Here is a 25,325-nt window from a genome sequence, read left to right as displayed (position 1 = left end):
ATTTTCGTTCAGATAGGAAATTTGCAACTATTTTGATTAAAAAAGGGTGAAAACCTTCCATGCATTTTAAAATTTCCTCATGGCTAGAGGTATCAAAAGCCTTCCTGACATCTGCTTGCAGAAGTTCAACAAATGCCTAATTAGTTTCGAGGTGGGCTACCATTTTTTCAGAAATTTTTACATGGTAGTGGCTTGTACTACACCCCTATTGGAAGCCGTATTGTCGGGGGTCTATTATTTCGCTGAGTCCTTGTAGTAGTCATTTGTTTAAGAAAGTTTCATAAATTTTTGATAATAATGGAGTTAGAGAAATTGGTCGCAGATCGTCCACTTCTTTGGGGTTCATGACTTTCGGGACGGGCATAACGACCGCCTCCTTCAGTGGCTCTGGAAACGTTCCTGTGATCAGGGACTGGTTAATAATACATGCAATGGGTTCTGATAAGTAAATGGCATTTTCTTTGAACAGAGTTTGTGGCGGATCCGCTGGGTGGGTTGATTTACGTGTAGAAATTTTTTCTAGGACCTTGAAGATATCTAGAGGCAGTATTACAGGAATTTCAGCAACATCAAGGCAAAGAGTTCTTGTTTCAGCTCTCGGGTTAGATCTGCAAATTTCTGAGAACCACTCATTTAGATTGTTTGCAGTGACGTGTATTCCCTCTTCCGTCTTTATGTGGAAATCGTGGAGCATGGATAGGACCGTCCCCCATGGTTCCTCTGCTGCCCAAAGTTCTCTTTATCTGCTGAATCGAACGCTTGCTCATAATCTATAAAACTGAGGGCTACAGGGGCCTGATGTCTCAAGCACTTCTCAATCATTAATTTAAGAGTGAAAATTTGATCGAGGAATTCTCTCCCCCTCCTAAAACCAAGCTATTCGTCTCCGAAAACTTCATCTACCGTCTCTCCCAAGTCTAAAAAGTATTTTCGTACTAAGTAATATGCTTCCTACAAAAACCAAGCTAATGCCTCTAATTACCACACTCATCTTTGTTATAGAGGGGTTTAATTACAGTTTTCGAAAAATCGCTTGGTACTACTCCTTTTTCAAAAATCTTTTTTTTTAATTTTTGTTTTAATGATTGCACCTTATTATAAGTCTTATTTCATTTCAATTTTATTTTATTTCAATTTAGATAATACCTCCTGTGTAGTATATTTAATATATAGCATACAAAAAAAAATAAAGATCCTCTAAAGCCCTTGACGGCACAAAGGCCACAAAAATGTCGACATTTCAGATGGTGGATCGTTTTTAGATGGACAGGGGGCAAACCTATTCCCAATCAGGGAGCAAAACCCTCGGCCGCGTTGTATCAAGGAGAGAGCAACCCACTGTGCTACTACAGGATTATCGTGTGGCATGTGCATATTCAAATATCTGTTATCTGTACGAACGGTTAAGCAACTCAAGCTAGAAACACGCAGTGGAAAATACCTATAAATCACTATTCAAATATCAAAAGCTTTTCAAGATTTGTCTTATATTATTTAATCAAAATTTAAATCGCATATAAAAATAAATTTCTCGGCAAATAGACTCTATGTTACTAATATGCTGATTTTGAATTATATGGAGTTGTATACGATTGTTTGTCGTATTGCTGATTGCTAATTTGATTATAAGCCGGAGTTGTGTATGAATATTGCTCTGTATTGACTGGTTTTTCGTATGCTGGCTCTGAACTTTGCTTGTAAGATGGCTTTTGGTATGATGGCTCGCTGTAGGTCGGCTTGTTGTATTTTGGTTTTTCATAGGACACCTTGTCGTATTTTGGGGTGTAAGCAGGGTATTGAGCCTCTCCTTCGTACTTTATATCAGCCTAGAACATTAGACATACAATGAATATTCAGTTGATTTAATCAAAGAGTTGATAGAATAATGTTTATATAAATAGAATAAACACATAAGAGTAAAATAGAATTTTTATAATTAAAATAAAACATTACGGTCGGTCTATAGTGACAATACGCAAGTTGAAAATTCTTTGAATGCACCTGGCAACATGGTGTTTAAAAGGAAAACGGCAATGCCATGTTTACCTTTCTAAAGTCAGTTATGTATTTTTGAAAAGATGTAATTTTGCTAATATTTTTAAAATTTCCTGTTGGAGCCCTTCGGAGTAGTGTGACTCCTTAAAGTATCATGGATTGAAAAAAGTTTCTTCGCGTATAGAAAAACAAGATTATTTAACCTTTTGTTAAATTCAAACCTGAAAATTAAGGACGAATTGCTGATAAAATGTTCATTAAAAGGTAAATAGTCTATTTAATACTAGGAAAGTTTTCTATTATTTTTTGTTAAGTGTCATTCTCTGTGGCTAAACCGAACTAGAAATAAAATTAAAATTCTGCTAGTGTTTCTTATTGTACTAATATTTACCTTTTCAGAGAAATGAAATTAATTATAGTAAGTGCATAATGACCGCGCTAAGGGGACTGAAACTATCATCTTCGATGATGGGATGTGCCCTTTATTTTATTTTTTTACTACAGCTTATTCCGCCTCATACTTGTTGGTTTGTTGAAGCAGGCTCTCGTAATTTCAAAATTTCAGCCAACTGTCTGGTAGAAATATTTTTACCGGTCAAAACTGGTTTGTTGGAGCAGGCTCTCATATTTTCCAAAGCTTACCAGATAGCCAACCAGATAGTTAAAATACTTCAGTTCTATTATATGAACGATTTTATTTTCTATATTTTATATTATGTTTTTTACTACACATGTATTTTAATATATATATATATATATATATATATATATATATATATATATATATATATATATATATATATATATATATATATATATATATATATATATATATATATATGTAATATATATATATATATATATGTAAAAACAAATTGTAATGTAACAGATATGCGGCAAAAAACAAAGTTTACATTTATGCAGTTCTAACCACCAATCGAATAATGCAAAAAAAGAAAGAATTAAGAAAATATACTTTCGTCTGTTATTTACTACTGCTACTAACCACTCATTGTGGCACCAAGCCACCTAAGGCTAATACAGCTACGGACGCTCTTCCTACATCTCAATCTGTTCTAAGTCCCGCCCTTCACACCCTCCCAAAAGGTTTTCATTTCCCTAAAAAAATTTCTTACGGCATCGTCTCACCCCCCCCCATTCGGGGACGACCTGGTTTCCATTTTCGGTTGGCTGACAAGGACTATCTTTTGCAATCTCTCATCCTTCATCTGCAGAACGTGTCCTGGCTATCTCAATGTTTCTCTCATTTTGGCTCTAAAAAGAGCGATTGAACCAAATTTCTTGTACAGCTTACTGTTTGAAATATGATTAGTCAGTCGGGTACCCAAAACAATTCATAGACAGTTTCTCAGGAAAACATCTACCAAATCCTCCTCCGTTTCTTGGAGAGCCCACACTTCAGAACAATGCTTGAAAACTGTCTTTACTGGCCTCCAATATTTTATTCTTCCCTTAAATTTTTTCTTATGGCTTCGTCTCAACCCCTCCCCCATCCAGGGACGATCTGGTTTCCATTTGCAGTTGGCTGGCAAGGACTATCTTTTGCAATCTGTCATCCTTCATTCGCAGAATGTGTCCTGGCTATCTCAATGTTTCTCACATTTTGGCTCTAAAAATATGCCACCAAGCCGCCTAAGGCCAATACAGCTACGGACGCTCTTCCTACATCTCAATCTGTTCAAAGTCCCGCCCTTCACACCCTCCCAAAAAGTTTTCATTTCCCTTAAATTTTTTCTTACGGTATTGTCTCACCCCCCCATTCTCGGACGACCTGGTTTCTATTTGCGGTTGGCTGACAAGAACTATCTTTCGCAATCTGTCATCCTTCATCCGCAGAGCGTGTCCTGGCTATCTCAATCTTTCTCTCATTTTAGCCCTAAAAAGCGCGATTGAACCAAAGTTCTCGTACAGCTTACTGTTTGAAATATTAATCCGTCGGGTATCCAAAGCAATTCATAGACAGTTTCTCAGGAAAACATCTACCAAATCCTCCTCCGTCTTTTGGAGCGCCCACGCTTCAGAACAGTACTTGAAAACTGTCGTTAATGGCTTCCAATATTCTATTCTTGGCTCGCAGACTTATGTTCTTATTCTTCCAAACTTTCTTTAGCTTTGAAAAAGCACCCCGACCCTTGGCTATTTTTCTTTTAACATCTTCCCTGTATCCACCATCTTTAATAATAATCTCACGTAGTTACGTGCAGCTGTCCACTTGATCGATCTTCTCATTGCCAAACATCTCCTCTTCACTTTCGCCTATTCCTAGTCTTAGCGACTTAGTCTTATTAACACTAATTTTTAAACTATTCTTGTACCCTGAACACTCTGAATTCTCAAAACTTCTAAAAATGTATGCATGTTGCTAACATTATCATCTACGATGCTTAAATCATCAGGATAATGTAAGTCCCAATTGATTCTGTGTTCTCCTATTGTTTTTACTGTGCTCCTTAGGATAAAGTCCATCAAGATGATCCATATAAATGGGTATAGGACGCAACGCTGATTACCTCCTGACTTACTACGAAATCAGGTACTAACCTCATTTCCTGCCTTACGTGCAGCAATGTTATTCTCATACATATCACTAATTTTAATGTTTTCATCTGGTATATCAAACAGTTCGTGGTAACGAACTGTAGTAAGGAGCGACCCGGCTCAATAGTAACCAAAACTCTAAAAATGGAATTTTTATGCCGATAGTTGCATCAAAAGAATTGCATTTTAATGCTGATTTTAAATATATAAGTTTCATCAAGATTAGTCTTATCCGTCAAAAGTTACGAGCCTGAGAAGATTTGTCTCATTTTAGAAAATAGGGGGAAATACCCCCTAAAAGTCATACGATCTTAACGAAAATCACACCATCAGATTCAGCGTATCAAAGAACCTTACTGTAGAAGTTTCAAGCCCCTATCTACAAAAATGTGGAATTTAGCATTTTTTGCCAGAAGACAAATCGCGGATGCGTGTTTATTTGTTTTTTTGTTTGTTTTTTTCCCCAGGGGTGATCGTATCGACTCAGTGATCCTAGAATGTCGCAAAAGAGCTCATTCTAACGGAAATTAAACGTTCTAGTGCCCCTATCACGCTCATTTTCCCCCTAAAGTCACCGGATCAAAATTCTGAGATAGCCATTTTATTCACCATAGTCGAATAACCTAATAACTATGTCTTTGGGGACGACTTACTCTCCCGCAGTCGCCGTGGGAGGGGCTGGAAGTTACAAACTTTGACCTGTGTTTACATATAGCAATGGTTACTGGGAAGTGTACAGACGTTTTCAGTTTTTTTTTGGTTTGGGGGGAGAGTTGAAGGGGGGGTTACGTGGGAGGATCTTTCAATAGAGGAACGTTTTATTGGGGAAGAGACTTTCAATGGAGGGGGCGCTGGATTTTCTAGCATTATTTAAAAAAAAAACAATGAAAAAATAAATATGAAAAGTTTTTTTCTACTGAAAGTGAGGAGCAGCATTAAAACTTAAAACGAACAGAAATTGTTACGCATATGAGGGGTTTACCTCCTCGTAATACCTCGCTCTTTACGCTAAAGTATTTTTAGTAATTTCAACTATTTATTCTTCGGCCTTTGTGATTGAGGGGACATTATTAAGGAATTGGGACAAAATTTAAGCTTTAGTGTAAAGAGCGAGGTATCGACGAGGGGTGAGCCGCCTCATATACGCAATAAAAACATACGAATATAGAAGTTCGCTACGTAAGTAAATTCGTAAGTTACATATATTTTTTACTTATGAAAACATTCGTAAAAAATTAAAAGTTATAGTTGCCTTTTTAAGTAATCAAAAAATTGGAGGGCAACTAGGCCTCCTCTCTCGCTCCTTTTTTTTTCAAAATCTTCCGATTAAAACTATGAAAAAGCCATTTAGCCCCAAAAAAATTAATATTCAAATTTCGTTTTAATTATTTATTTGTGGAGAGCCAAGATAAAAAAAATGCATTAATTAAAAAACGTCCAGAAATAAAAAAAAAGACAAGTTTTTTTAAATGAAAGTAAGGAGCGACATTAAAACTTAAAACGAACAAAAATTACTCCGTATATGAAAGGGATTTTCCTCCTTAACGCTCCGCTTCTTACGCTAAATTTTTTACTGTTTTAAAATTTAGAGTTAAGAGAAAGAGTCAAACTTTAGCGTAAAGAGCGGGGCGTTGAGGAGGAAAAGCCCCTTTCATATACGGAGTAATTTTTGTTCGTTTTAAGTTTTAATGTCGCTCCTTACTTTCATTTAAAAAAAAACTTGTTTTTTTGTTTAATCATACAAGGATAGGATCGTCGCTTAAGTTCCTCTATCTGCTGAATCGAGGGCTTGTTCATAATCTATAAGACTGAGGACTAGATGTGTTTGATGTCTCATGCACTTCTGAATCATTAATCTAAGGGTGAAAATTTAGTCGAGGAATCCTCTCCCCCTCCCAAAACCACACTGTTCGTCTTCTAAAACTTTATCTACTGTGTTTTCTAAGTCTAAAAAGTATTTTCATACTAAGTAATATTCTTCCTACAGAAACCAATCTAATGCCCCTAAAATTATTAGAGAGGGGCTTAATGATAGTTTTCGAAAAATTGCTAAGTACTTATCCTTTTTCAAAAATTTTATTCATGATCATTTATAGTATACCTCTTACTTCATAACCACCATATTTAAAAAATTCACTTACCACACTATCAGCACCTGGTGTCTTATTATTTATAGTCCTTTTTTGTACTGTCACTAATTCTTCCTCACAAAATAAATCTTCCTTCACAGCCAAGGTGTCACAAACTTTTTCATACTTATCTGTGTCCTCTCCTGTAACTCTATCTCGGTTTGACAAATTATTAAAATGTTCTGTCCATATCTCTTTGACCCTTTCCTCATTTTGGACATAAACTGGGCCTCAGCTGTGGCCCAATTCCTAATTTTAAATGAGAAAAGTCCAGATTGACTATTGATTCTCGGTTTATTAACATGACAGTACAATATTTTTACTGTTGTGCTGCCCGGCTGTATCTTCCAGATCTTCAGCAAGTTTTTCCTTAGCCTCCACTTCACACCTCCTTAAGCCGTATTTTAATGTTTTTTCCACTCATTTTCATATGATCTATCTTTAAAATAATTCTTGTGCAATCCCCTCCTCTTTATTAAGCAAAAAGCACTTTTCTAATACTCCTAGCTCTCATTCTAACTTTCTCCCCCAAGACACCATCAGTGATTTCACAAACAATTTTCCTGAAATTGTTCCATTCATCTTCTATGAGATCTGATTTATTACTTCTATTCAGTAATTTATAAATAATGCCTCTTCTTAGATTCTAATGGCTCATATATTTAGATTCTAAATATGGCTCTGAAGCATGGGCACTCCGAAAAGCAGATGAAAATTTACTAGATGTTTTCCAGAGAAATTGCCTACGGATTGTTCTGGGTACCCGGCTGACTGACCGTATTTCAAACAGTAGGTTGTACGAAAAGTGTGGTTCGATCTCGCTTTCTGGGGCTATAATGAAAGAAAGGTTGAGATGGCTAGGCCACGTTCTACGGATGAAGGATGACAGATTACCGAAGATTGTCCTTTTTGGCCAACCGTCTGGGGCTACACGGAAAGCAGGTCGTCCTTGTCTGGGTTGGGAGGATGTCATAAATAAAGATTTAAAGAAAATGGGAACTTCCTGGGAGGGTGTAAAGAGGGAGGCTTTAAATAGATTAGGTTGGAGGAGGAGCGTGCGTAGCGGTGTTGGGCTCAGGCGGCTTGGTGCTGCAGTGAGTTATTAGTAGTAGTAGTAGTAGTAGTTAACACCGTTGTGTCGATCATGTTTTTATCATCACCCTATCGTTTTTTTTATCCAATTACCTAATTCATTCCTAAAAGTGTAACTAAAAATATTTAAAGACTATCAATGTCGATTATTAAATATACTTTAGAACGAGATGTGGCTAATAAAATGCATAGTAATTGCATGAAACTAATGCTGTAAACTAGAAAAAAAAATCCATCTAACTTACATTGAAACCACTGTGTTCGTCCACAGTGTAGGATACAATTTGAAGCCTTCCATCGGGCAAAAGTACTCTGTATGAGCCGACAACTTGATTTCCATCTGATGATTCTTGTTGACTAAAGTCATTGTAAGTTGGGTCATCCTTGACAACCCAACCGAAATTATACGGCATTAATGGTTCCTGAAAAGAAGAAACATACTAGAAGAGAAAAAAAAATGGGGAAAAAATGTTTCAGTCTTGGCTCTGCCTTAAGGCAATATAGCTACTCTTGATAAATGATTCACCACCTGCCATACTACACGAATATGGCATTCGTTTTCATTTTCTCTTTTTTCTTTGGGGCGGGGTTTCAAACATCTAACCTTTTAAAACAATGAGTAACGGTCAAGTTATTGACAAAAACCATAATAAGAACTAGGATATATTTCTTTTGATATTTCCCTATGTCATATCTGTTCCTTAATTTAGGGTGGGTAATTAGTATAGTTTTTGTTTCCCAATTGATGGTTGATATTTGTTTTCTGAGATGAAGACGGAGATGTAAAGTACAGCAATCTATGGATTAGATTTGTCCAGCGATTGAATAGAACTCAACGTAGAAAAGCAACCCCGTGTCAAACATTGACAAAGCTTAACCCAATATAAGTTATTTTGTATTATAAAGCCATTAAAGTCGCTGGAAATTTAAATGAGAAACTGCATCCATAGTTAATGTAAAATATTAAAATTTTATTTTACACAAATTTAGTTTCGTCTGCTAGGTTTTGTCTTGTTGAGTTTTTGCTGGGTTGAGTTCACTTTAACCCCATAAAAACACCCTTTGTCAAATATCTATTGCTACTAACAACTCACTGTAGTACCAAGCCACCTGAGGCCAACACAGCTACGCAAGCTCCTCCTTCGTCCCAATCGATTCAAAGCCTCTCTCTTTACAGCCATCCAAGGAGTTCTCATTTTCCTTAAATCATTCCTTACAGCATCCTCCCACCCTATTCGAGGACGAACTGCTTTTCGTTAGGCCCTTGACGGTTGTCTGACAAGGTTTGGCATACTGTCATCCTTCATCCGCAGGACATGTCCGAGTCATCTCAATAAACCATCTCGTTACCCAAAATCACTTCTTCAGCTTCATCTATTCCTAGTTTTAATGACTTAGTCTTCTTAACATGGATTTTTAAACCCATTCTTGCACCCTGAACTACCAAAACCTCTAAAAATTCACTAATTTTTCCAACAGTCTCATCTAAGATGCTTGAATTATCAGCATCATCCAAGTCTATTAGAGTTTTACTACCCAATTTGATTCTGTGTTCTCTCGTTGCCTTTGCTGTGCTTGTTAGAACAAACTCCGTCAAAATGATCATTATAAATTGGGATAGAACGTAATCCTGCCTAACTCCTGACTTAATACGAAACCAGCTATTAATCCCATTTTCTACCTTAACCACAGCAATTTTATTCTCGTGCATAGCACTAATTACTGTAATGTATTTGTCGGTTATACCTAGCAAGGATAAAACCTTCACTAAAGCTCCTCTATCAGCTGAATCAAACACTTGCTCATAATTTATCAAACTGAGGAGTAAAGGGGCTCGATGACTCACGCGCTTCTCAATTATTAATCTCAGTTTATAGTTTGGTCAACGCATCCTCTACCCTTCCTAAAACCACACTGTTCATATCTTAAAACTTTATCTACTGCGTCTTCAGGTATAAAAGTATCATTATTTACTAAGTAATTTTTTCTTACAGAAACCAGGGTAATGCCTCTATATTTACCACACTCACACTTCTTATAGAGAGGTCTAATTAGAGTTTTCAAAAATCGCTAGGTACTTTTTCTTTTTCAAAAACGTTATTCATAATCTTCAGCAATTTATCTCTAACTTTGTAACCACCATATTTAAAAAAAAAAAAAACAAAAAAACGTTTACCATCAGCACCGGGGGTCTTATGATTTTTAATTCCTTTTACTACTGTCACTAATTCTTCCTCACAAAATAAATTTTCTTGTCTTATGAAAAGTGTCACAAACTTTTTATTCTTTACTATGTCTTTTCCTTTAAATATTCTGCCTATCTCTCTGTAACTCTTTGTTTATCATTAATAGTGGTCCAGATTGACTACTCTCTCTCAACTTATATACATGCTAGTATATGTATCATGCTAGTATTACAATTATGCCGTCTGGCCGCACCTTCCAGATCTTTGGTAATATTTTTTCATGACCACCATTTTATATCTCCTTAATTGACACTTTTATGCTTTCTCTTTTACATTTCTTTTATTTTCATACGATCTGTCAGTCAAATAATGCTTTTACGAACCCCTTCTTCTCTCTATTAAACTTAAAGCATTTTCACTAACATTCCCAGTTATGTTTCTAACTTTTTTCCCAAAGACACTATCAGTGATTTCACAAAATCTTTTCCTAAAATTTCTCCATCCATCTTCTATAATGTCAAATTTTAAACTTTCCAGTTTAGTATTCAATCGTTCCTGAAAAGTTCCTCTCAAATTCTAATCCTTGTGCCTGTCAACATCATAGCTTCCTGGAAGGTAGTTAGTTGCCCTTCCTAAATTCCCGCTTTAAATCAATCCTAGACACTACTAGATGACGATCTTCACTTTTAACATCAATAACAGCACTCATGTGTACCCTAGCATCTTGTAGTGGTATTGCCAGTTTTAAGTTTACAATATTATAATCAGTAAGGTTAGCTGTCTTACCATCATTTGAATTCCATGCTAGCTAATGGGCTATTTTATGACATTACCCTCTATTCATTATAACTAGATTTTTGTACCTAAAAATTTGTAGTTAGTCTATATCCATTACTGTTTTCTTTTCCTACACCAAATTTACCTATGCTAAGACACCATCTATCACTATTTCTGTCGACCTGGGCATTAAAATCCCCCATTAGAAATACTGCATTTCTACCTGGGACCCAGTCTTTTTGATCCTGTGAGTGTAAGTAAAATTAATGTGAGTGACAGCTATCTCCATCAGTCGGTTCTTCAGGGACTTGTACTACTATGACTTATACCTTGCACTTTTTAGTCATAAAATGAGTGACTAGTATCCTATTATTAATACCTTCTCAACCGAAGCAAGACTTGACAGTTTACTTGTTTATCTTGAGTCCTACACCGTGCATATGCGCTTCATCCGTCCTGCCTGAATAATAAATTTCATTTCACCTAATTTTATGTTTTTTACCCCTGGGATGTGAGTTTCTGAAACTCTTAATAAGTCTAGTTCAAAACGTCTGAATTCGTCAATCAAAATGTCGACACGATAGTCTTTCTTAACGTCGTAACATTCGAAGTTACAATTTTCGTATCATTATTTCGGATAATTTTCGCCTCATGAAAAGCATTAGTCCCAGAACCATTGTAGGACAGGGACTAACCTCCCTAGGTCTGCACCGAAGCGCTTAAGCTGACTTTGAACCGGAGTGCATGAACTCTCTGGGACTTCCAGTTGAATGGAGGCTTTGTGCAATCTTGGGTGCACCTTGGTCACAGTATGGTTTTGCACCCTTGGCGATGCTCTTCTAACAACAAGATTTAAAATGCTGCACATGCAATGTCAAGCCTATTACCTCCGACTCATTATTTATTCAACTTACAAATATTATGCTACTAGGGGAGGCAACACATAGTCGCTAACTTAGCTAGGAAGATGTGATTCAGCCCAAAAAACATCGATTAAGGTTTATCCAGTAAAAGTCGTTTTTCGGGTTTAAAGCCAACATTTTATTCCAAATGTTATTTGAATAAAAAACTGCATCCCCAGTAAGTGTAAAATGGTGGGATTTGATTGTTTAAAAACAGAGTTTATGATCGGCTGAATTTCGGTCATTACTGAATCGAGGTGGAAATGCCGGGCTATCAATTTTTTAAGGATTTATTTTGGCTGAAATTTACGTGGATATAGTTTGTTTCATCAATGTGAAGCTTCACTGAGCATAGTTTGAATTTTTTGGGATTGAATTTGGTGGATTTTATTTTTGTGGGGGGGGGGATTTTGTTTTTGTATGAACTGGATTTTATTGGCTTGTGGTATTTGGCTTTAGTTTTGGCACGTTGAATTTTGTTTCTGAAGTTCCACAAATGCTAGGTTTACGTGAAACTAAACCTAAACACGTGAAACTAAACCCTACATGTGGGGTTGGACCCCAAAGTAAGTCTGCAAAAACTGTTGAACGGTACATGTATCTTTTCAAGGTTTTAACATTAAAAAACAACGTAAGAGACACGTGTATGTCTAAGCAAAGTTGTATATAAATTTCAATACCATTTGTGTGTAATCTTTAACATCTTCCGCTCCAAAGTCGCCCTTTAATAAATCCAGTTCCCCCTCTTACAAATAAAATTTTTGAAGGAATATTTGGAAAGGTGCATATTACGACATTTGCGCAGTGGATTTCCGAAAGACCTTTGACCTAATCCGCCACCTGACTGCAGGCATGAATCTCCAGGCTGGAATAATTTTCCTGGCTGTGATTAATTCCCTGCTTAACCATCACGACGACCGTTACAAATTTGTAGATGATCTGTCCATAGTGCTCGCTTACCTGGTCGGAAACGCTATCATAACAAAGCAGTTTTCAGACCAGTTATTTGATCAGCTAAAGACCGAATGCTCAAGTCATGATCTTACCATTAACGTAGCCAAGTCGAAGATAATTCGTTTCAACCCTCTGAAGCGGAATATAGATATGCCTCTAGTCCCCTTCCCGATTGTGAACAAAATAAAGATCTTAGTAGTAACTTTCACTAGTGACTGTAGTTTCAGTGCCCATATTAATTTAACCGTCCACAAGGCTGATGCAAGTCTTCTGACACTTACCAAAATGAGGCGTTTTGGGTGTGATATTGAAAGTTTTCTCCATGCCTACAGGTGTTATGTTCGTCCGTTGCTCGAGTACACGTGCCCGGTGTGGGGTCCATCTGCTATCCGCACAGCGTACCTATTACGCGACATAGAGTACGTCCAGAAAAGAGCAACAAGGATTATACTCCGAAACCGTGACATACCCTATGATCAAGCCCTCGCTAAGTTAAATTTATCACCACTTAAAGTCCGGCTTGAACACCTTATTCACCAATTTGCAAAATTCGTCCTAGCCAATAAGAGCCACCGATCACTACTACCCGAACCAGCCCCTCCCAATAGCCGAACTCGGTTACAAAATAAACTTGTACCCCCTAAAGTACGAACTAATCGATACGCCAACTCATTTGTGCCTTTTTTCACATCAATGTTTAATGCTGAGTTGTAGTGTGTGATTTTTGTTTAAATGTATAAAGAAATAAAAAGTTCGAAGCTAGATTTCAGCTTTAGCTTTTCATGATTTTGAGAAATTTTTCCATGTGTTGCTGTTGTTTTTATAGAAATTTATATGAATTTTTGTTCTAATGAATTTTAATGTTTTAAGGGGACTTAAAATTAGAATGTTTCACCATTTCCCCCTTTCAACAAATGATCAGTTCGTTGAAGTCATATCCGGTTGTGAGAAAAAGTATTTTTTTCAAAGAAAAGTAAAAAGCCATAGTAAAACCTAATATCTGTGTCTCTATTGAGACAAAAAAAAGTTCGTTTCTTTTTTAAGAAGCCTTTGGTTTCAAAAGAATAGACTGAAAAATGAAAAAGAATTATTTTTAGAAAATGTGTCTATGCGATCTCAGCACCTTTAGATGGCTCTGTTTTTATCCTCACTTGGTTCTGCTATTTTGGAAATCTGCCATTACGAATATTGCAATATCTCTAAACATAGGGGGTCTAATATCCAGGCAACTATAATCTCAACGGTGTATCTTTTGACATCTCTGTTAAAATAACTTTCTTTGTGAAAGAGCCCAAGAACTATTTTTACTAGAAAATGATTACACAAATCTTGTAACGTGGCTGATTGAAAACTGTAGATCTTTGGCCCTAAGTAAAAATTGTTAGTGATAATCTCTAATAATTCGAAACATTGCTGGGGAAAATTCTTGATGGATTCTTATCACGTAAAAATTTGAAAGTTAGAAATTGCAATTTTCTTCATTTAACATATAAATGTGGAACTTTTTTGCTTTACCGATGCCAACATTATGCTATTTTGACATACATTAATAGATTAGTATTTCTACATTGCAAATAGGGACTTATTTGGCGGCCGAAGTCGAGTATTCTAATTTAATTTGGTATTTTTAGTCTAGTTGAATTTAACATGTTTTGCTTCTGATCATTCATCTTAGTAATAGTTCGAGTAAGTATAAGTGTGCAAATAAGGAAGAGATAAATAATTACCGCCCTATTTCAATTCTACCAGTTATTTTGAGGATTTTTGGAAAAAAATAATGTATGATAAAATTAGTAGATCTACGGAAGAAAATGAAAAAAAATACCATCTAGCCAACATGGATTTCGGAAAGGGCATTCAACGGATCATGCGATTACCTATTTTATTTGCAAAGTCAAAGATTTTCTAGATTAAGGTTTTTACAACTCAGCTTTATTTATTGACCCGTCGAAAGCATTTTATACACTAAACATAATCTTTTAGTTAGAAAGTTAAAGAAATATAAATTTCCACCGTGGATTGTTAGTTGGACTGAGTCGTATCTATCGGATAGGTCACAAGTGATTATAGTTGGACCAGATCACGAGAGCACCTAATAACTTGCGGGATTCCACAGGGTTTTTTTTATCTCGTTTATACCGCGGATATAGGAAATTTAATAAAAGATTGTTTGACAATATCGTTCGCAGATGATAGTTTTGTTATTCCGAGCTTTAAGTGTTGAAACCCTTTTTAAGGCCATGAATTTTGGAGCGCGAAAGTGTTAAAGAGAACACAAATGGTATTGAAATTAATATATAACTTTGCTTAGCGCGTTAAATGATCTAATGAAATATACGAGGAGTAACCGCTTATTGATTAATATTAAAAAAAACCAAATTACATGATTTTTCTGCTATAAAAAGGTAAACACTGAACTATCTTTAACAGCCGATGGATGTTTGATAGATAAGGTTTTAAAATTTAAAGATTTAGGTGTAATTATTGATGAATTATTGTCATGGAACGAACATATAAATTCATTATCTATAAAAATTGCAAGAGGTGCTGGGACTTTGTATAGACTTAAAAATTTCCTTCCGCAAAAAATTTTGCGAACTCCCTATTTTATTCTTCTTTATCCTTATCTTCAGTATAGTTGTTACGTTTGGGTTAACAACAAGTTTTTTTTTTTTGATTTTGCAAAACAATTTGGATTTTGATAATAATAGTCCTTAAATCTATAAAGGGTTTTTCAACCGTAGCCCTAAATGCGCACCCAGGATCGTGTTCAAGGGGGAGGGTACAAAAACTTTACAAAACGCATCAAAAGTTGTTTATAAACTTTGCATTTCTTTTTTATTAGTCGGATGCAATTTTTATAGGGGTGGCGGAGTTCAAGCCTGGTACCCCCCCCCCTCTTCGGCCTTTGATTGGGTACAAAAAATGCATTAGAAGTTGTTTATATGCTTTGTATCACTTTTTTACGAGTCGGAAATGTTCTTTGAGAGGAGCAGAGTTCAAACCCGGTACCCCTCTCCCCTGGATTTGTTAAAAACAAATCCAGGGGTTTTCTTTATCCTTATATTCAGCATAGTTGTTACAATGTGGGCTAATTATTTCTGTTATAATTTAAAGACAATTCAAACCTTACAAAATAGAGCTGTAAAGTCAATTTATTTTATTAAATTTAATACTAAAGAAGTTTTTCTTAAATCTTATTTACTAACAATAAGACAAATTTGCCAGCTCCAAACTGTTGCATTCATGTTTAAATACTTGACTAGTCTAGCACCCCAAGGAATAACACAACTTGTCCTTTTTCACTTATCGTCATATTATCATGCTTTTCCAACGTCGTCTTCTACACATTTTTCTCTTATCTCGGATATTTGTCACACGCAAAGAGCAGCTTTTTCTATAGAATACGTTGGAATGAAATTACGGAACAGTATTCCACTGGAAATAAAAGATCCTGTTTTAGTTCCGTCATTTCGATACAAATATAAAAAAAACATCTTCTTTCTACTAGTACAAACAAATAATGTTAGGAGGACTCTCTTCTTTTTTTTGTGTCTAGTACACAGGGCCTTTTTTCACTTTTCTTTCTGTTTCAAAGTTTCACACTTAGCTGTTGTGTCAATAATCCGTGGTATATTAATATTAATACTCGACGTTCTTCAGGGGCTACATTTAGGCCCTAGGGATCATTGATCCCTAGGGCTTGGAGTTGTTTTACTTCTGTGTTTATATTCGATAAAGTCAAAGTTCAAATTAATATTCATATCCATCTCGCTACATATATAAAATCAGACTTTAACCCTTTAATTTTGTGCCTCGCCGTTTGGGGTATCCTAATTAGTTGACTGGAAGGTACCAAAGAATAAAGAACAAATTTCGATTTCCAGTGTGACTTTTCGCTTAGAGTTGTCATTGATAAGCCCGCTAGACGCGACAGTGAGGATCAGCGTCGCCAGTTTTGAAAAACGTTGTACCAGTTTCCACCTGAAATTGTACCGCAGGAGATTTGTTTGTGCGATCTGAGTAACAGGTCTAAAATTTCCATAGTAAGAAGAATATTTTTGGTTAAACTACTACTTGGATCAGATATCTGAGTCAAAAAGAAGCAATGTATCGCAAAATTTGATTGTACCCAAAAATTTCTAAATGGCACAGTTGTACAGCGTTGACAATGCTGGCGAAGATATTGAAGAGCTTACCTTATAATTTGAGGTCTTGTAAGCTTCATCGGCCAAAGCGAAAGCAAATGCTATTGTCAGACAAGTTAATACCTGAAAAATAATGCATAATACAATAGAAGAGTTATTCCAGCCGAAAATACTTGTTCTTCTCTAAGAGGAGAACGTGGAGTAAAGTTTTCTTCGCGTTCAGTAAGCTTATTGCAATTGCTTTGTGTAATTCTTGGCGTTCAATAGACGATTTCAAGTATTTATCGTGTTTAAAAGTGCTTATTAAAACATATCATTTACTTACTCTATGTCAGAGCTTATAGGCTGCAATTCGTTATTTTCTTATAGAAATTGTTTTGTACATTTGTCTATTGGAATAAATTAAAAATATCCCTGTTAGAACTAAAGAGGTGCTATGCAGCCGTGTGGTTTGTAACTATACTGTTTATTTTTATTTCAACCGTAATTTTTTGGTATAATAGGAACAATATAGGGGTGTATTGAGGGAAAGTTAGACCGCTAGAGTTTGATCACTTCTTCCAATTTTCAATTTACACACGTAAAAATAATTTTGCTATCTTAAGGGCGTCCAATAGAGCATACTAATTGCACTCATTCTATAAATAATTGTAGTTAATTACAATAAGCTTTATTGAACATTAGGGTTATGCCTTAATATTCTTTCGAATGCTAATAGACGTACTATGACGTGACCCTTCATACGAGGGTCATTTAAAATATTTCTCGAGCGAAGGAAGCTCCATAGAAAACAATTATATATATCATAAAATATGAAAAAAGAAAAAATAGCTTATTTGGTTTCAAAGGGATCATATATCTTCTTCTAAATAGAGATCTACGGCCTTAAAATTTGAGTTCTTAAAGAGTCTTCCACGCATGGATACCCAAGAGGCTATATGGAGCTCAAAAATTAACAAATGAAAATTAGAGTTACATCTGTACCAGCAGTAGCAGGCAATTTGTGAAAAACCGTAGGGTTTTGTGGAAAATTGTTAATCCAATAAGAATTAGAAAATAAATGTTTAATATTATTTGAGCAATCATTTGAATCAACTGGCGAAGCAGTAGCACATTTTTACCTATCTATGGAGCGCGTCGCGTGACAGGCTTAAAAAAGAACGAAAAAAACATTGCGCATAATGCTTTGTGAGGATTAGAGGAAAATAATTTGCCCCCTTCTCCCAAACACAAATGTCTCCTGAAAATCAGGCCCCCCCAATAAAAAAAGTATTCAACTTTCTCCAAATAAAAGAAAATTTTCCTTATCAGTTTCAATTTTATCCCAAAACCGTGAGTAAAACCAGGCTGTATTTACCAACAACATTTAATATTAATTACCTTCTAATAAAATCTTCCGACTGTATTCAAGCTCTATACATACTATAGTCGCATGCCTTAACGCATGAAAAAAAGAAAGAAAAGAAAAACGCATGCTCTCGTGTGATGCCTAGCTCTGCCTCAGTAAAGGGCCATATTTCTTCCACATTACTATTATACCCTCTCCTCTCCTGCCGCTTGGTATTGAATGGATCGTCAGAAACTTGAGAGGGGAGTCGTTCAAATAGATGTTTAAAATGCTAATGTCCTTTGGGTGTGCGATAGTACAGGATGGCTGCCCCCCCCATTACACTTCGTGGCTGAAGGGCCATGAAACGAAGATCAGGACTACCGGTTGGGACTGTAAAGTCCAGTGCTGCATTCTCTAATTTTTTTTTACCTTCCTAATAGATCTTTAAGGGGCTTGAGATTTCAGTCAGTTGATTTTTGCAAGTTTATCTACACATTGCGTTTCAAAACATTCAAAACCTTAATTTTATTGTATGAAGCAAATATAAATGATTCATCCATTTTATTCTCAAAGTATTCTTATAGAAAAATTAAACTTCAGTTTTAAGCTTCAGATTCTGGGAGTTTAGTTATCCAAATTTTACCCGTAGGCATCCTCCTGGGAGGCTTATCAGTTACTTGGATTACGTTGGAATTAAGTATTGTCAAGGTTTAATCTAAAATAATCTTGTTGGTTGGGGCATGGAAAGATAGAAAACTGTTATTGAGTTATTAATTTATGATTTTCTGAACCCATATCCTGTCTTAATAATAAATTTGACTTAGTAATAGTAATTTGACTTAATTGTAATTTGAAGTAAGTGATTGTAATTTGTATTTTGTAATTAAAAGTAATTTGAGTTGGTAATAAATAAATAAATTTGACTATTATCAACTTGCCTTCATCGTTCCTACAAATATCACATTAACTGCTAAACCTGGAATTCCACGGCGATGCACTGTTCCGTTCTATTAACTTTTAATGTATATATATGGAATATTGCAGTTTATCCTTGACTTGTTAACAAACTCTTAAGCCCGACCAAATTAGTTTAAACTGTGGGAAAACTATTGGGATGATTGTTACATTTTTTTTTTTATAAACATCATTAGCAATTTTTCTTGGTTTTATGCGGTCATCGACATATAACGCCTGCTTCAACCAATAATTTTATATTAATTTATTTTGGTTTAGCTACAAAAGAGACTTAATTTTAGTATCATGTTTATCAAATTTCTCTAATTTCACGATTGTGACTTTTTTCTTTTAATTTACGTCAATGTTTTTGAGCATGAAGTCGGGAGGGTGATTCAGGGACTTGGCGTAATTTTGCTATTCAGAAGTTGTCCGAAAGTTGTCACTCTTAATTGAGAGTGAGTTTTTCAATTTCAAAGCTGAAGTCTCAAACTTAAATTAGAAGTCTAATTTTGGAGATGTTAGCACTGTCAAAGGGGGGGGTGTAGGGGTCTAGTGGTCTCCCTGGAAAACAGAAGACGTTTAGAACTTGTATCAAAAGAGGAAATGAAAAATACTCTATGTTAAATCCTGGTAAAGCAATACTTCATTAGTATTTACCAATCCCCCCACCCCAGGAAAAAAAATCGTCGTAGTGGTTTTGCTTGAAGCAACGAATAATCGAATAGCATCAATCGTTCCACAATAGAAGTTTGAAGAAGGATGCGCTTGTAACTTATGTTCTAGAAAAACTATAATTTAGGCTGTTCTTGCTTAACACTAGTTAAAATGCGAATCTAAATGAGAAAAACTATGTGATAAGCGCACAAGGTATATGTGCCTATAGATAAAAATGAAGATGAAAAGAGAATCTGGTATTTAAATTGATCAGATTTTTTTTGGCAAAGTCATGACATTGACGTAGATAAAAGGCGATCATAGAGAAAGCTCAGGGAGATATAATCAAACCGTTGCCCGGCAAATATGGGTAACTCTAGAAAATGCTAAGTCTTGTTAGAATCATAACTTTTTTTATAGTTAGATATGTTTTTGCACCTTTAAGAATTTCATTCCATTTTTTGAAAGTGAGAAAAACCTACCTGTTTGTACTTCATTCATTAGAACCTATTTGGCCAAAATAAATCGATAATATTTTACCATTTAATAGGTAAATTTGGTTTGAACTAATTTATTTAAAGGATTCTTTCAACCTACGGCGTCAATAAGTTGAGTTTCAGTGAGAGGCCTTCCAGACTCAAATTCTCCTGACACCCTATAATTTTACACTACCACCCCAGTAAGTTTTGCGTTTTTCATGTACTGGCAGATGTTTGCAGCTCGACTCAAGTGAAAATTGAAAGCAGATTGACCTAATCGACGAGATGGCCAGGGAATCTTCTATTGACCAAATTCATGTAGTTTTAGCTTCTAACTTCATCTAAGCTGAGAGTGGTGAATCGTTATATATATATATATATATATATATATATATATATATATATATATATATATATATATATATATATATATATATATATATATATATATATATAACTAAAAGTGCACAGGCAGTGCAGTGCTACCGTTGCAGCAATTGCAAAATTGTAAAATTTAAAAAAAGATTCGCTGTTATTGATTAAAATTTGTGTTTCAATTAAAGCTCTAGTCCACCTGAAATTTTATGAATTTTTTTTTGGCCTCAGTCAGTGTACAAAACAAAAAACATATGCTAGTTTTAAAAGGTACACAAAGGTGCCCTTTTAGTAATAGCGATTTTTTTTTATCTTTACTCAACTGGAACTAAAAGAAAAATGTCTAATATGTCTAATTTTCAAATTCATAATCAACTGGATTACGCATTAAAATGTACGAACATTGAAAATATGCTCTGTAAATTTGCTTATAATTATTTAATTTTCGACGTCAAAAGCATTTTACGTCAATGTTGGTATTAAAGTCCTATTTTTTAGGGAAAACCCTTGTGCAGGCGTGAAATATTTTGGTGGGCCAACGTTTGTCAAATCAGCTGGTAAAAAGGGAGTTTTATAATCTATGTACAAGAATAATGAAATTTCAGTATGGGGATAGGTCCGGAGATCTCATCACTAGATAGGCTACTTGCCACACGGGCACTTAATAATACAGGGTACTTTTTAATTTCCTTGATTTTGAAACAAGAATATTTTCAAGTTTGAAATTGCTGGATATAAATTGCCTTTTATGTGGCCTAAGAAAGGGAAAAAGCTGAAAGGGAAAAGAGGGCAAATAGTGCAGGGTACCTTTTATTTTTAGTACTGACTTTGTTATAATTATTTCAAAAGACCGCTCTTTGTTTTACACAGGCTTATTGTTATTAGCAAAAACAAGTTTTTGTTGTCTTTCTACTGTCGTCTTGAAATATTATGCCTTTTTTCTGTATTTTCATTTCGTTTCAGTTGCAAATTGCCTTACAAACCAAATTTTTTCAAATGGAAATTAAAAGCTTGGCTTTCTGCTGAGAATAGAAATTCTGCCTTATGAAAATGGTAACGACCTCTTACCTAACCCATTAGAGCTCAAGGTGCGACCTAAAATTGCCCCTGTGGTCTCCAAACAATGACTGTTCAAGTTGTTTTCTGTCATATCGCCTCTATTTTTTTTTATTTGTTTATTTTTTATTAGAAAAGCTTCAAGTTGAAAGCTATATATCGCCAATATTACCTTAAATAATAATATTTTCTTTTTAAAAGTGTGAAAAGAATTCAACTTTGTCACTCTGGCTATAATAAAAAAAAGATCCGGAAGTATTAAAATAACTTTCTTCCTAGTAAACAGGTAACATTTATCTCTTGCTGTGCAAATAGTTTTTATTAACCACATAATTACTCTGACCAGCCAAATGGTGTAATACGAACCATATTGAATTGTTTGTTATTTATTCCTTCTCTTTTATAAAAAACTAAATATTATAATGACAAAAGATTAATATCAACTGATTTCTCATTTATATCTTTTAAAATCCTCCTAGGCTTACTTACTATGAAGCATTAATGTGAGTTCTTTGCCGTTCCCTGGGCAGGAGGATTCAGCTTTTGAGAGTAGTCATTGCAAACGTACGACAAATGATAGCATGCTATAACTATAATAATAATAATAATAATAATATAATGCTATAACTATAAACTGGAAAAATAACTGGAAATATAAAATAATCAAAAACTATAAACTGGAAATATAAAATAATCACGTAATTCACATGTATTCTTGTAAAACCAGAAGTATAAAAAAGGATAACACCCTTTTCTATTAGCGTAGTTAGGTGGAACAAGGGGAAATCACCTCAAATAAACAACTAATTACCCCCTACCCCTAGCTAGTTGGCTACTCCGTTAGAAACATCCCTAGCTAAGTCCATGGCCTTGTCATGTCTGAACCGCAGTGATGATCCGTGAAGTTGTTTTGATCATCCCTCATAATAGAGAGTTTGCACTGTTTTGTCGTTGAAGTAAATTAACTTAAAAAAGACCTGCCACATTTAGTAGTGCTGACGAGCAGTCCTCCATTATCGGGCATACAAGTTACTTCTAAGGGAATTACTTGGGTAAATCCGATTTTATATAAAACTCTCGCTTAGAATGCTCAGTTAGAGAAATCCCTAGCTAATTTTGATGCCCTTGTCATGTCTGAACCACAGTGATGATGTGTGAAGTTCTTTTGGTCATCCCTCATAAGAGATAGTTTGCACTGTTTTATCGTAGAAGTCTTGCCTGCAGCAACTTTGTGTGACCTGTAATCAAAGCGGGAGTTCTTGTGTGACGAAAAGACATTTCTAAGAAGAAAATAGTCGACCAATATTCTGTCGCAAGATCTTGAAAACTGCATAATTATAATTATGTTTAATTGCATAATATTGTCATATATTGTTTATGTAATTCTGTAAATATTCTATAGAATTATACGATGCGTTTCCACCTACTTAAATAAAAAAATATTAAAATTATAAGAAGTATTGGCTTCTTCTTTATTACCAAATAGATAAATTAAAATTTACCTTTCAGGTTTTGATTTTGTTATTGTCTCTCCTTACCCAGAAATAAGCTTCTGTCTATGGCAAACTCATTTAGAGACTTGCTCCCTCTGCTCATTTTAGAGAGTAATTAAATTTCCACTTGAGTTCTTTTTTACAATTTCCCTAGTACTGAAAAAAATCTAATGACCCACCGTAGAAAACACCATTTTTTCCTTCAATTTGAATGTCTGGGATGTTTTTTTTTTATGTTTGTGCGATTAAAAAGTGTCTTTTCTAGGGAGGAAGAAGAAGATGGTATTTTGCAGAAACGTCAAAGGCTACTGGATTATTATTTAAACACTTCAGACAAAACGTCGCACGAAACTCCATTGCATGTTGCATCAAAGTTTGGTTCATTAGAATGTGTGGATTTACTATGCTCATATATAGAAACCGACACAAAAAAACTGAATAAAGATGGATCAACTGCTTTGGAGGTAAGTTATTGTTTTCCAAATGTAAGGGCCAAGATCTTTCCGTGGTTCAAGAGGTTTTGAACTTGGGAATTTACTTTCTCCCTTCAATTATCTGCAATTACAATTGTCAGATTGCTCAAAATTCGAAAACTTTCTGCAGAAAGTCATGGTAAAATTTTGGAAATAACTAGCCACGCGCAAAAATAATTTGTTATTTGTATACAAAAAAAATCGATTAAATTAAGTATAAACTAAATGGAATAGTTCGTTAGAAAAATCTTTTTGGAAATTCCTTGTAGGAGTCTTCGATAAGATTTGGCAATTTTATATTTGAGGTGCAGTATAATAATTAATTGGCTTCAAATTGCTCAATTTTACTTGCTCAGCCAAGAAACTATGCACGTCAGGCATTTGATTGCTAAATTATTTAATCTTTAAATTAATGTTAAATTATTTTGCCGAATTGTCAAAGTATTAAATTACAAATATATCAGATTGTTGAAACGTTTTAAATAAACGGATGATTAAATCACTGTAAATCATTATGTCATTAAATCACTGTAAATCATTATGTCATTAAATCATTATGTAAAAATAAAATGTTGGAGCATGGCCAAATTCATCTTTTTTTGTTACAGTGAATATTTGGGGTACGAAAGACCGAAAACATAGATCCTTGTTCCCAAGACTGTGAAATTGTCAAATTTTTAAAGCACTAGATTACAATTTTGAATTGTCATAATTTTGAAATATTTAAAATGATCTGATAATTAAATTACTATTATGTAAATAATATTTTGGAGGATTGCCAAATTAATCATCTATTGCTATAGTGAAGCCAAGCTCTGGGGTATGAAATACAGAAAAATAAACTCTTGAAATGGGAAAAAATTACCGTGGCTTAAAGTTATGCATTTTCTTCTGTATTAATAGAGGAATGAAATATTGCCAACTTTTTTTTTTTTTTTTTTTTTTTTTTTTTTTTTTTTTTTTTTTTTTTAATCCAGCTTTGTATAAAATCTATACTAAATAGGATATACTCGAATGGAGTGACGAGAGGTCATGGCAAATTGTTAACAGAACATAGGAATGTTTTGAAAAGGAATTCAGGGTGATGCTGAATTGAGTGGGGGAATGGAAACGGTGGCTTGGTACTGCTAGTAAGAAATGTTATCTACAGAATAGCATTGTTTCTTTCTCTTTCAATGTAAATACGAAACTAATTAGAATGAGGGACGATCTAAGGCCGAAAAGGCCAGACATGACAAAGACAAAGAGAGATAAAAATTCAAGATGATGAAAACAAACGGGGCTACGGCGAGTAAAGTAAAAACTAGGAAGTTTTTTCGGGGAAATAAAAACTAAGGAAAATAAAAACTAAAACGACGTGGATGTTTCACTTGTATAAAACAAGACTTCTTGTTAATCTTTCAGTAAGTAATGATACAGGTAATTTAAATATTTTCTCGATTTACAGCATTCTTCGTAAAGTGAACCAATAGCTAATGAGGGCTAATGAACCAAAAGTTACAAAGTCACCAAGGGACTACATGAAATACGAGACCTAGGAAAATTGCAGCAGTAGAAGCTAGCAGGAGGATACAGCAAAATAATGAATTTTGTATTCATTTCCTTTTATTTCTATCCAATAGCTTCAGTGTTCTCATTGAAGCAACTCTGTTTAGCCTCTGTTGTGCTTGATCACAGTAGCAACAATTCAATATATTTGTTGTGTTTATTTCTTGGATTTAGATTTTATTTAATTTTAGGTAATTATTATTTTTGTTTCTTAGTTT

The 25,325-nt window shown here is 34.7% G+C and overlaps 2 protein-coding genes across 2 annotated transcripts in view; one reads left to right on the top strand and one right to left on the bottom strand.

Moving 5' to 3' along the window:
- The window catches only part of LOC136043984 (ankyrin repeat and LEM domain-containing protein 2-like), a 94,461-nt gene that overhangs the window by 30,563 nt on the left and 38,573 nt on the right, over nt 1-25,325 (top strand). The window contains exon 4 of the mRNA XM_065729068.1: nt 23,352-23,550. Coding sequence (XP_065585140.1) covers nt 23,352-23,550 — 199 coding nt within the window. The remainder of the gene's footprint in view (nt 1-23,351; nt 23,551-25,325) is intronic.
- LOC136043985 (cuticle protein 21-like) lies at nt 1,480-19,146 on the bottom strand. The gene is made up of 4 exons (XM_065729069.1): nt 19,011-19,146; nt 16,794-16,865; nt 8,021-8,197; nt 1,480-1,826 (listed from the first exon to the last, which is right to left on the bottom strand). The coding sequence occupies exons 1-4, from the start codon at nt 19,014-19,016 to the stop codon at nt 1,554-1,556; spliced, it is 528 nt and encodes a 175-aa protein (XP_065585141.1). The 5' UTR covers nt 19,017-19,146; the 3' UTR covers nt 1,480-1,553.

This window comes from Artemia franciscana, chromosome 2 (assembly GCF_032884065.1).
Source record: "Artemia franciscana chromosome 2, ASM3288406v1, whole genome shotgun sequence".
Classification (NCBI taxonomy): domain Eukaryota; kingdom Metazoa; phylum Arthropoda; class Branchiopoda; order Anostraca; family Artemiidae; genus Artemia; species Artemia franciscana.
Note: the sequence above shows the minus strand (reverse complement) of the source record. Positions and strands in the feature narration are given on the sequence as shown.

What these genes read in the sequence shown, in the direction of transcription:
- LOC136043985 (XM_065729069.1), bottom strand. An exon ending in ACAAGACCTCAAATTATAAG is followed by an intron (nt 8,198 to 16,793) that starts GTAAGCTCTTCA and finishes TCTTCTTTTCAG; the next exon opens with GAACCATTAATGCCGTATAA. An exon ending in ACGAACACAGTGGTTTCAAT is followed by an intron (nt 1,827 to 8,020) that starts GTAAGTTAGATG and finishes CTAATGTTCTAG; the next exon opens with GCTGATATAAAGTACGAAGG.